Source organism: Artibeus jamaicensis, unplaced genomic scaffold (genome assembly GCF_021234435.1).
Source record: "Artibeus jamaicensis isolate MK-2021 breed Jamaican fruit bat unplaced genomic scaffold, CSHL_Jam_final contig_797, whole genome shotgun sequence".
NCBI classification, from domain to species: Eukaryota; Metazoa; Chordata; class Mammalia; order Chiroptera; family Phyllostomidae; genus Artibeus; species Artibeus jamaicensis.
The window spans coordinates 8,099,678-8,112,067 of NW_026521977.1; the positions used below are offsets into that span (position 1 = coordinate 8,099,678).

Here is a 12,390-nt window from a genome sequence, read left to right on the forward strand (position 1 = left end):
AACCTTCCCCTGACAGGTGCTGATGAGACAGGTACACACACTGACACAGGTTTTTTTCCCCAGCACCTGAGACCTGCTGGTGGCTGGGTTGGCAGTGCAGATGTGTGATCAGTACTGATGACAACTGGCCTGGAGCCTGCAGGGAGGAGGCTGGGCAGGGCTGGGTACCACAGGCCAATGTGCTAACTGGCAAAACAGTAGCCCCTGGCCTTCGAGTCAGGGACAACCCTGGCTTAGATGTTGCTTATGGCGCCCCGTTTTTCAGAGACTTCTTGTGTTGGGGAGCTTTCAACCTTCCCTGTGCTCTGATCAGGAACTAACAGTGGGAACTTCATGGCTCCTGGATCATTCTGAGAAAGCTGGGTCCTGTTTTGAACCTTGACCCTGACTCAAAAGTTGGCAGAGTTTACCTCCAATCTCAGTTTGCAGCTTCGTGCAGATTTCCTTGTGCCCTGATTTGTTGCTGATCACAGTTAACTTGTACTGAGCACTTACTGTGAGCCTGCCACACTCCTAAGTACTCATTTAGAGTAAGTTTATGTGTGACCTCATATGATCCTCATAACAGGCGGGCGCCATTAGCATCTCCGTTTCATGAATGAGGGTACCCAGGCTCAGACTGATGCCGTAACACACTTTCAACGTCACCCAGTCTGCGGCCGAGCCATGATTCAAGTCCAGGCACTTCTTATTTGCCATCTTCATGTTCCTGCTCCTGCAATGCCCTTCCTCCCCTCCTCCATGTGTGGCTGCCCCTCAAGGCTCAGCTCTAAAAGCCGGTTACTCTACAGAGGTGCCTGCAACCTCCCATTAGAAGGGGTCTCTCCCACAACGACACCTGACCTATGCTGACTTTATAGCTGAATCCTGCCTGGTCAGCCACTCATCCTTCAGGTGGCAAAGTCCCAGAGAGCACAGGTGGGCCAGCCTCCTCAGTGTCTTTTTCAGTGCTGCCCCCTTTCACACCCAGAGGCACAAGGCAGCCAGTCAATGAATCCTGAATCAAATTCCCGAGGCAAAGCTGCTGCCGACTCGGTGGGGACCACTCACAATGAGGATGTGGCCCTCTGGGCCAGGCTAATTCAGCCCCTGCAAACCTGGTCCTGGCCGAGCTCTGGGGAAGTCGTCCCTGGAACAGTCAGTCTGTCAGAGCTGCAGGGGTTGGGCCTCCCCCAGAGGTTCAGAGGGAGCCCCCCGCAGAGTCCCCCGCTGAGAGCTGCAGCCCTGTCTGCTTGTGGTACTTTCCCACTCTCGCCCTCCTTCCCCCAAGCTCTCCTGGACGCTCTGAGGTGCTCCTCCTGCTCTCCGTGCAGAGACTCAGGTCCATGCAGGGAAGGTTTGGGAAAGCTACGGATCAGGTAGTGCTGCCTACCGTCCACCCCTCGCCGCCGCTGACTCAGCCTGGCCCTGCAGCTGCTGGGGCAGAGGAACAGTCCGTTTTTCCTTCCCTGGGGTCAAAGCTCCATGCCTTCCTTAAGGATTACCTCTTCCAGTATAGCCTTTGGATTATGAACAATAAATAAGAAATAGGTCTTTTTTTAGAAGATCACTATTCAGCTTCCTGACATCCAAAAAAAAAAAGCTTCCTAGTCTTTTAAGAGTAAATTTGGAGATTTCCAGGAATTCTCCATCTTCCTCTTTTCTGTAGCTGGAAGACGGCCAGACGCGTCTGGGTATCACACGTCAAGCCAACACAGTCGGTCGGCTCCATAGAAAACGGCGCTGCAAAGTCCTCCCGCTGCATCGGACGGTGCCGTTACTTCATTTACACAGCTCCACGTGGCTCCCCTGCACGCCCTGCTTCCCTGTTAAACTGGGAGTTCATCTCCCACACTCAAGGCTTTCTAGGCCAGTATCATATCAAGAAATGAGTAGCTGTGACACAGAGGTCTGGCCGTTCAACACAGCCTTCCAAGTTCTACACTGAATGTCACCAGCCCACACTAGCCCAGAGGAAGAGAGGGCAACGAACCTCGTGCTCATCCCGCACCACAGGCGACGCACCACACAACACAGCACTTCAAAGTCAGCGGAGACCACACACATGCCGGCTGTCCACCACATGCAGGTTGGGGGGCTCATGCCTGGAAAATGGGGTGGGTGATATTTCCCCCAGCTCCACTCACAGGAGGAGAGGAGGACATGGGAAATAGCAGCCCTGCCCACTCACTCTTCCTGCTCCCCAGCGTAGCATGCAGAACAGGACAGTACCTTTGGGGTGGCTGGGAAGCTCCGTTCAGGGACAGGAGAATTGGCGGGCTTCCCGCTGTGGTTCTTGGCCTCCCAGTCCTCTGTAGGACTGCCTACATCCCCAGCGCGGAAGGGGCGGTTGCCCAGGGCCTCTTCCAGTGCAGAGGGCAGGGGGCGGGTAGGAGTGAGGTCGTGGGTGGGAATAGATGGTGGGGGAGGGATGGGAATGGGGGGCGGGGTGTGTTGCACCCAGGATGAGGGCGAGGCACTCGCATGGCCTGACGACTGGAGGATAGGGGGCGCGGGGACCTTGGAGGGTGGGTTGGAGGGCGGAGGGTGGGGCATCACGGGCAGGGCAGAGGGGATCTTGGGGGGATAGTAGAACATGTCCAAAGGGATGTCATCCAGGTCAGTGGTGTGGAGGTGCAGCCCGCCTGCGAAGCGTCTCAAGGGTGGGGCCAGGGGAGACATAGAAGACGGGGGAGGCGGGGGCCCTGTGGTCATCTGGGGGTTGCAAAGGAGTTCTGTAATCATCTGGCTAGTGCTCCACTTGCCAGTGCACTGAGTGCAAGGCTCTTCTGTTTCCCTTACTGCTGGAGACCCGCCACCCTCACACCAGAGCCACGGGGTGTCACTTCTCTGCCACGTGAGCTCATGCCAGGCAGCTGGTAAGGAATGCCCAAATGCAAGCAGATCCCAAGTTATGCCATAAGTGGGTGATAAGTAAGGTGACCATACAATTTACCATCTAAATTGGAACACACTTGACAGTGAACATGGCACTCTTAGTAATTACACCCTAACTGGGACCATCTCAGAGAAGCTGGGACTTACTGATCACTGTGGAGATAAGCCCAGAGAAACAGTTATGTTTCCCTTCCTCAAGAGAGGAAGGGAAGTGAGCTGGTTGGGGTGGCCCTGGACAGTGGCCATCCTGCCTCTCGCTGTCCCCAGGGTGGGTCATTCTGAAGACAGCAGGAGGGGCTATGTATAGAAAGAAGGGCTCTGTTACCTCAGAAATCTCATTCTCAGCAGAGGAAATCTGCTCAAGGCGTGTCTGACAGAGCCTTTCCACCCAATACTGAATCTTTTCCGATTCCTCAAGGTCTTCCCGCTCTGTCTCGGACACCTGGGACCCAAGGCCGCCACACAAAGGGGAGGAGAAAGGGCACACTAGAGTCACATGTGGGAGTCCAGTCGAACCAGTAGCACAAAAGCATTTCTCAAGCCCCCCTCCCCCAGAGTCCTGTTGGGAGTGTCAGCCGTCTAGATAAAGACCCAAGCTTGTTTCACTTGGGCCCAGAGGTGGGGGAATGGGCTTGGGGGAGGGTGTTGAGGTACTGAGTCCACTAAAGTTACTTGTAGGCAAAATGAGAGAAGGAGCTCATGCATTGCATGGGCTTAGCAGCCTCCAGGGTCCCCGCAAACCCCGAGGCTCTTACGATTCTCCAAGAATAGTCCTTCTGTAGGCTTCTAGCACATTCAAAGCCCTCCCAGCTTCCCGACTGCCTTGTCATCAGAAGTACAGGTTCAATTCTTAAATTCCATAGTTAATTTGTTCCTACTGCCAGACCTAATACACTTCACATTTCCCAGGGCTTCTCTGTTTTTGTAATGCAATCAGTTTAGCAATCTGATTCATGGGAGCATTAAAGAAAAGCAGAACCAATAGTCTCTTGAATAGCTAGGGAGCGAAGGTCCCCCGACTCACCTAGGAAATAGGAACCCCTCGTGCTGGGAGACTGCTTTTGGCTTGTTTTGGAGGGAGCGGCCTCAGCTGCAGTCCCAGGTTGAAGAGGCCTAGCCTCGGACGCACCCTATGCTGATGGGATGAGCCTCAGGCCCCTAGCCTGGGACAGCTGGCCTGCACGACGGGGTTAGCCTCAGACCCTGACTCTCCAAGCCAAGGCACTTCGGGAAACCCGGTCTTGAACTTATAACCTGAGTAGGGGGGCCCAGCTGATTCAGATCTAATGACAGGTGGGCGGAAGGCTAACTTCAGATCTACATCTTGGCAGAGGGGTGAGCCTCAGACTCACAGCCACACCCGGGGCGGAGAGGCCCTGTCTTGGACTCTTACTCTGGTACAGTTGGGTTTGGAGGGCACAGCTCAAACCTCTGGCCAGGTGTGTGGAGGCCTAACCAAAGTCCTGCAACCTGGGCAGGGAGGTTAGCCTCAGACTCACACCTGAGCAAGGAGGCCAGACTCAATCCCAGACGTATACCTAAATCAGAAGCTAGTCTCGGATGACCTCGGGTTGGGGGGCGAAGATCTCACTCTCTAGACTAAGGGGTGTTGGGGGCAAGGCTCATGCCACCTTTGGACTCCATCTGGGGAGGACGACTCTAGCCAGGTCCCTGGGAGCATGGTGGGGGACAACCAAACCGGGCCTGTGAGCAGGACACGTACCTCCTGGGCCAGCCGGTTGATCTTCAGCTGCTTTTCCTTTTCCAGCATTTCCTCCTTCTCTTTGTACAGCTTTTGCTCAAACTCCAGTTCCTTCTTATTCTTTCTCAACTCCTGCAGGCTGTCATACTTGGCTTTCTTATCCTTTCCTCTCTGAGCAGATGTGGCATTTTTTACACGACAAGGGTTACAAGGCAGGGTTGACACTGGCACAGCACCACAAGCAGGGCATTCAGTCTTCAGACAACACCAGGCAACCGCCCCTCCGCCAGCCCCTCCCCCAGCTCTGCCCCTGGGCATTGGACATGAGGAGCAGGACGAGCAAGCTGCTGTTACCCATGGCACAGTAGGAGACACATTCCCTTTGCCAGACAGAAGAATGGGCTAGTTTCCTAACTAGCTGTGTGACCCTGGCTAAGTGTCTTAACATCTCTGGGCCTGATTCACCTCATCTCCAAAATGGAAGAAATACCTGCCCCATTAGCTTGATATCCAGAGCCAGTGAAATAACATCTATAAAAGAGCTTTATAAACATTACGGCACTGTGTAAATAGAAGGCATGGTATTTATTTCCTGGTATCTGGGCACATGCTTTCTCCATTATTCAGAGAGAAAACCTGCTCATGTTCAGATACCACACAAGCCTCCTAGGAGATTCTACAGAAAACCAGGGAGAGCTGGTAAGCCTCACTGTTGTAGAGATCTTCTGTCCTGAGCTACAGGAGGCGGGAGCCAGCCTTGACCTGGGAGCCCAGGGCCAAACGTATCAGATTTTGCCCCGATGCTTAGGTTCCAGATCATTTCATCCTGTCACGTCCACCACTGTCTCTGAACTGGGCCCCTGACATGAGGATTAGTCAGAAACCATAGGCTTGGGGGTTGGGGGTGGGGACAGAGAATGGCCTACCTGCTTTTTACTGGCTGTCAGGGTTCAAGAGGACTTGGGGAGGGAGGTGCAGGGCAAAAGGACTTATTTTTCCTGTTGGAATTGGATCCATAAAGCCTGCTTTCCTGGCTGCTTCTCCTGAGTGGAGGAGAAGCCAAGGAGTAAAGAAGGAAGACAGCTACCTTCTCTGCCATTTATGGACTGCCTAGGTGTCAAGGAAATGACATCATCTCACACGTAGGCATTACTCCACTCTTTTGATGGAGGAGATGAGGCTCAGAGAGGGGAAGTCTTTGTCCAGCATCAAACATCTAGCAAGTGGTGGTGCAGGATTTGCACCTGAGTCTTCCAGGTCCCACACGTTTTCTACTGCATTCAGATGAGCTGGGGGCCACGGGAGCATGGCAGGAGGAAGGGTCATCTCCATCACACTCGGCCAGGAGGACAGAGCTAGCACTTGGGGGAGGAGCCACAGAGAGAGTCAGCGTTCTGGGAAATGTCTGCCGGAAGGAGAAACCCACCTGTGAGCTCACCCCAACTCCAACAAGCCATCTCGGGGCCTGCTCTCAGAATTCCTGAGTCGTCTCAGTGTTAAAGGCCAGAAATGAAGAATTGAGTTTACCAGCAATGGACACAATGTGTCCACAGTTGGAAGGACTTAGGGTATCATTATAGGCCCACATTTGTCCTCCTGCTTCCCTGTGCCTGTAATGTGCTTTGGAAATGGCCCCACCCCCGCCATCTGAGGGATGGGGCTCACTCCTGGAGCAGCCTATGAGTCACTTGAGAAAATGGTTCTATTCGCTTCAGAGCCCTGTTTGGCTCCTTGTCTACCCTGTTGTCTAGACTCTTGGCTCAGTTGATAGATGAATCCCTCTATCATGTAATAGATTCAGACGGCAATTCCCCAAGAGGAGCCGGAAACATTCTGCGTGATGGCACCTTGCTAGAATAAGGGGTTAGTTCTCCGCAGGAACCACTAGGATGGGAATGGCCATTCTGTTGTTAAAAAACCCACCAGCACTCAGATTTTAGAGCCAGGGCACCAGGGTGGGGCAGGCACATGTGACAGTTTCTGTCCCATCTCCTAGAAAGCAGTACGGGCTTCTTTCTGATGCAAAAGAGCAAGTAGTCCCATAGCACCGTCCACTGATCTCCCCACAGTCCACTCTATATGGGTACTTAGTTGCGTGTGAATCCGCCTCCCTGCCAGACGGCAAGCTCCTGCAAGTAGGGCTGGTCTGTGTGCTCATGCAGCCCCGATGACAGGGCTACTGGTCAGGGCTGTAACCCTCAGGTCCTGGCACAAACTTCATGGGGCCATAGGCCTGGGATCTTTGAGGCCCAGGGGGATTACTGCCAGGTTAGCAATCGAACACATTGAGTCTTTAGCATTTCAAATAAGGGGAATTTTCTTCACTGATGGTCATGGCCACAGACAGCCACTTGTATCACCTGGGCACTGGGTGTTCCAGCTCCTGCAATACACAGTGTCTAGTGCTGCTCCAGAGAAAATGAGGATGGATTTCAGAGCCAGCACGAGGAACATGATTCTGCTGTCCTTTTAGCTGTCAGTTAAATTCATGGCAAATGTTCCTTTCACTCTGAACTACAAGGAGAGGCTGATGGGGTGGGCATGTGCTTGCTGCTACATAGAAGCCAATTTTTCTTTCTCTTAGAACTGAAATGAAAATCGAAATACCAGCTATTCCTGGGATGACTGAACTAATGAACCAGGCCTCCTTTGCCAACAGCACTGTTCAAGCAGCATGATCTCTGATAGGAAGTGTGTGTGCAAAGGAGACACGCACCCGCCTCTTTTACCTTTATCTACTAATCAGTGTCTGGGAAGGAGTTAACCTATCCACCTCCTTTAATAGTTTTTCAAGTAAAATCCTGTCTCTGTGTGTGTAGTTATAATCTGGTCCAGAGAGTATATAGGGAAGAATTCGAAGTCTAACCCAATGAGGCATGCTGAGCCAGAGTCAGCCCATGGAATGAAAGGGGCAGTTTCAGGAGACCAGGTCCTGTCTGAGACCCTGGTGGCTTGGAAAGGAATCCCCGAGGGGCTCTGCCTGAGCCGATTCAGTGTCATGCAAATCACAACTTGCGCTCCTAGGTGAAGAGACCTCTACCTCTGTCAGGAATAATAGATAGGGCTGTCTGCTCCCTTCACAGTCCTGTGTTGAGGGAGCCGGCAGATGCTTCTAGCATAGCAGATTCCCATTGTACAGGCAGGGGAGAAGTTACTTATTGTCAAGGTCACTCTGCTGCCAGGGCCCTGCTTCCGGAGGCCAGACATCCTGCCAGAAAGGGCCAGCTGAGTGATAACGCCCAAATTGGTTCACCCAGATTTATGCTGATGCCTGAATTCCAAATACCAAGTCATCTCGAATGTCCAGTCTATAGGTATTAACAGCAGCATTTTCATAATCAAATGCCAAAGTGATTTAGAAAGAAAAAGGATGAGAAAGATTTATGCGGCCTGGAGATACAGTAATAAGATCTAGAGATAAAAACCCAAGGCCCCAGAGATCAGAAAATCGCATTATCCTGGGCACACGCAGAGATGTTTCTACGGAGGGGCATTGACGGAGGGGCATGATTTGTGTGGCTCTTTGTCTCAACCGGAGGCAGCTGGCCTCACAATCCGAGTTGGGAACACCCAACCTGGCATTTCCCCCTGTCTGACCTTGGCTTCTGGTCTTGGCCCCTGGTTCTACTTGACAGAGAAATAAAGCAGCAGCTTCCTGCCCTGCCCCCGCCCCTATGCCCCGTGCCCACTGGGGCAGGTGCTGACCCAGGCAGTGCCTGATGGTGCCGGGGCAGGTTTCGCCCTGTGAACACTCCCCCACGCCCCAATGATGCCTCTGTGACAGTGCCCGGCCATTAGAGGTCAGCCTGACACAGAGGTGCGGACACGATTACCCCTCAAGTGAACAGGCGGTCACACTGTGGAGAGGTGACGGGAAAAGAAACAACGTGTGGAAAAGGCCAAAACCCACGGCAAACTCAGCGGCACATGGCACGGCACCCGCCCTGTCCTACCTTCCGGATGCTTGGGAATTTGCCATCATAGCGATAGAACCACCCAAAGGCTGCAACAACACAGAGAACAGAGCCGTGAGACGCAGTCCACTTGGCCGGTGTGTCCAGCGAGGGCAGAGGCCCGGAGCTGGGCTCTCGAGGAACTCAGTGCTTTGTGAGACTGAGCACAGCACAGCGGCGGGTCCAACAGCAAAACTGTGCTCTCTGCCTGACCTTGCACTTACCTGGCCTCACCCTGGCTATAAAGCAGTCCTGAGACCACCTGAGAAAGGCCCTGATTGCCCGGCCCTGGACCCTTGTCAACTACCTCTGGCCTTAGAAGTCAGTGCCAGGAAAACCAAAGAGAAAGCCCCTTGTGGGAGGATGAGCTTTTCCAAATCATAGCCACAGCCTGCAGAACACAAAGCCCCGTTGAAAGAGAAGGAGGCTTTTCCTGACCGATGTCTGGTCCCTCCATCCAAGAAATGGCTGGAGACAAAAGGGAACCTGGGCCTCTGCCTAGAACTGCTGTTGGACAGAACAAAACAGTCTTGTCTCACAGTCCAGGCCATGTCCTCCAGTCTCAATGTGGAAAGAGAGAGCAGTGATTGGGGTCAGCTCTGGGGAGGGCGGCTTGGGCAGCAGTGTGCAGGAGACTGGCCTCCAGAAAAGCAGATCCCCAACCAGGCCAGGCCACAGGGACACCAGCACCCCCCCACCCCGGCCTCCCTCGGGCCGCAGCATGAACTAGGTAATACCTCGATCCTAAAGTTCCCTGGGCCGGTGGTGATGGCTTAAATAACTACCCACTCTTGACTAACCTGGGTTCTAGAACAGAATCTTGAAAGCCTCTTGCTGGACCAAGCACTACCCCCTAGTTCCTGGATCTTGAGAAGACCTTGGGGAGTTCTGGAGAGAGGCCAGAGAAAGAACTTGGCCTTGGGCAGTACTTAAATATTTCAGCCAGCAGTTCAGTTGTACTTAGGTCTGCCAGCTGACATTTCAGCCTGGCCGTGAGTCCTGTTCTCAAGGTTTTGTGGTGTAGTCCTTGGACCAAGCCATGGTTGGTCATGGACTCCAGTGGTTCCCACCAGGGGCTGGTCTCCAGAGGTGGGTATCTGTAGAGCTGGCGGGGGGGGGGAGGGTAAGCAGAGCAGCAAGGCTGGGAAGCAAAGCAGGGACCGCAAACCTCCTCTCCCTGCTTCTCCGTGCCTCCATCCGGGTCATCGGCAGGCTCAAGTTCAGGCTCCACTCCCTGATCATCTACCCGGGAAAACAGGAGGAAGCTGGTGAACCAAGAGGCACTCAGGAGACCCAGAGGTGACAGGTACTTCCCAGGAGCCTGGGGACCTGGGACGAGTGTCCTCTATGGGAGCTGTGAGGTCAGGGGCAGGAACAGGGCTCAGGAGCCCAGTGCAAAGCTTTCTTGCTCTGGGGTGGTGCATGCAGTGCTTCCAACTTTGGTAGCTTTGGTGTCTCTGTCTGTAAGATGGACTAACAACAGGGGCCCCTGATCTGGCAGCAGAGCGGGAAGAATTTTGTGTGGCATTTGGCCGACACTTGGGAGATGGGGCACAGAGGCAGAGAACGTCTGCATGTTATACGTGTTTGGTGCCAGGGCTTGCAATGGGAGTACACATCGTCCTGGCTTCTCACCACCTTTGGAGCTGTGTGGGTGGCCTGGGGATCCTGAGGGGGTGAGGGGATTCCTAAGTGCAAAGGGGCGCAGGTGGCCAGGAAGACCTGCGTTTTGACATAATGTGGAGAATAACCAACTGTCCGTTCCCCTGGTTTCCGACCCGGACTCCGGCCTCTCTGGGCTGGGGAAGGTGGCGTGTAAGTCTGCTGTGAGTGGTCTGTTCATGTTCCAAAGTGTTAACTGGAAGAACTTGCCCAATAATCTGTGAAGAGGCTCACATGAAGAGCCTTTGCTTTCTGTCCGATTTGTGGTTACTCAACAGTGGAAAACTGATGCTTTCTTGCAATTAAGAATGACTACCTCATCAAACAGTTGGGGGCACAGATGACTACTTCATAGTGTGGTAGGGAGAGAACCTCAACTTCCACACCATGTGGTCTATGGGGTGTGGGGACTAATTGACATGGCGCTTAATGGCTGGAGGAGGCTGGAAACCTCTTGTGTAAACCTCTTCCTCACTCCAGGCTTTTTCTAGCTCTGAAATCCTTAACAAAAATCCCCCCTTCCTCCTTGGTTTCGCCAAGGAACTTTCTCTAGGGACTTCTGTGACAATGTGTCCTGGACTTGAGGGCCTGGCCCCACATTGGGGTTCTACTGGGTTGGCCGTGGGTCAGCAGGGTGAGCCCCTGGGATGGGTAGCAGTGAGGGGAACAGTCTGTCCCATTCACATCATTATGATGAGTGGCTTCATCTTCTGGGCAAGAGGTGCTCCACACTCTTTACTAACCGTTCAAAAACGCAGGGTCCACCCCTCATCAGACAGCTGAGTCAGGCACAACCTGTTGGCTGATTGGACCCCTGAGTCGAGGGGTGGTCCAGGAGGGTCACAGCCTGGTCCTGTGGGCCGACACAGCTGAGACCATGCCGGCCTCCCAGGAATGCGGAGGAAGGCAGGACCTGAGCTGGCTCCGAGGCCCCCCTGCATTTCCTGACTCATCCCCAAACAAGAATTAAACTGCAGGAGCACGTGGAGTGGGTGGAGGCGGGTGGAGGCAGCAGCGGCCCCAGCTCAGGCTGGCCGGCTGGGCTCATCAGTCTCGTGCCCTGTGCCGTTCCTTTAGAAACATTTATGTCTCGAACAAAGGGGAAGTTCTCACTCCTTTGATTCAAGCACTAAATAAATAGCTAGCTAGAGAAAGGGTTTTTATTTTGTATAGTTCCTGAGAGGGTGCGTTTGCTCCGTAGCCAAGTCCAGTTTCAAGTAAGGTACTAAATTGACTAGGGTTACTTTCATGAGAAGCAATTAAAATCGATCTCTCTCCTTCTGAAGCTCCTATTTCACGCATTAAGAGCAAATTAACTCCCTGTCTAAAACAGATTATTCACTGGGAATTCAGCTCTGGCCACATCCTCAACTAATAGCGAGTGTCAGAGGGAAGGCTGATGAGCGCCTGCTTTGTCCTTCAGAGAGGACCCTGAGGTGACACTGTGTCCTGCTGCCAGGAAGGAATGTGCTGGGTGGGAGCTGTTTGCCATGCACCAGGGAGAGGTGAGGGGGACCATCCACGTGCTCTGAACACCTTCACCAGCCCAAGGTGATGCCCCTCTAGGGTGTGGCCATGGTTCAAAGTTGGAGCCAGAGCTGTCCAGGCCCCATCATAAGACTCCAAGTGGCTGTCAGATGGGGACAGCAGAAATGGGGAACCTTGGCTCTTGGGTACAGACTCACTCCTCCTCTGGAGGTTCCCAGGTCAGCTGAGCACAGTCAGCTGGAGTAGAGCCTGCCCTGTCAAGGATGATCTAAATAGCTAAAGAGAGTAAAGGCCCAAAGAGGCCCCTGGACTTGTGATTGCCACGGGCCCCAAGCAGCCTTGCTCCTGGCTCCCCACTACAAGCCTACTTAAGAAACACTAAGTGTGAGCCCACTCCCCCCATGTTGCCCTGGTGCTGTGAGCTGCCCCCCTTGAAGAGGCATCCTGGGAGTTGGGGTTGAGAGCAGGTGGAAAGGAGAGCAGTTGTTGAGGCCTGGACCAAGCCTGGAGTTGAGAACGTAGTGCAAATGAAGAAAGGAGATCAGGGCAGAGGGAGTTGAGGTCACAGGATGGCTGTAGTTTGTTGCCTGGGGGTCCAGATTCCATCACTAGCAAGCATAGACCTCGCAGGGTCCACGCACAGGACTCGGGTGGTAGGGACACTTCAGGTAAGCTCCTCCCACAGTTGCCCATCAACCTTGTACAGCC

At 53.6% G+C, this 12,390-nt stretch overlaps 1 protein-coding gene across 1 annotated transcript in view; it reads right to left on the reverse strand.

The window, feature by feature from the left end:
• Nucleotides 1–12,390, reverse strand: part of USH1C (USH1 protein network component harmonin) — a 44,423-nt gene that overhangs the window by 11,224 nt on the left and 20,809 nt on the right. Inside the window, exons 15-18 of the mRNA XM_053673175.1 lie at nt 8,533–8,582; nt 4,601–4,750; nt 3,203–3,319; nt 2,212–2,694 (exon numbers count right to left, since the gene is read on the reverse strand). Coding sequence (XP_053529150.1) covers nt 2,212–2,694; nt 3,203–3,319; nt 4,601–4,750; nt 8,533–8,582 — 800 coding nt within the window. The remainder of the gene's footprint in view (nt 1–2,211; nt 2,695–3,202; nt 3,320–4,600; nt 4,751–8,532; nt 8,583–12,390) is intronic.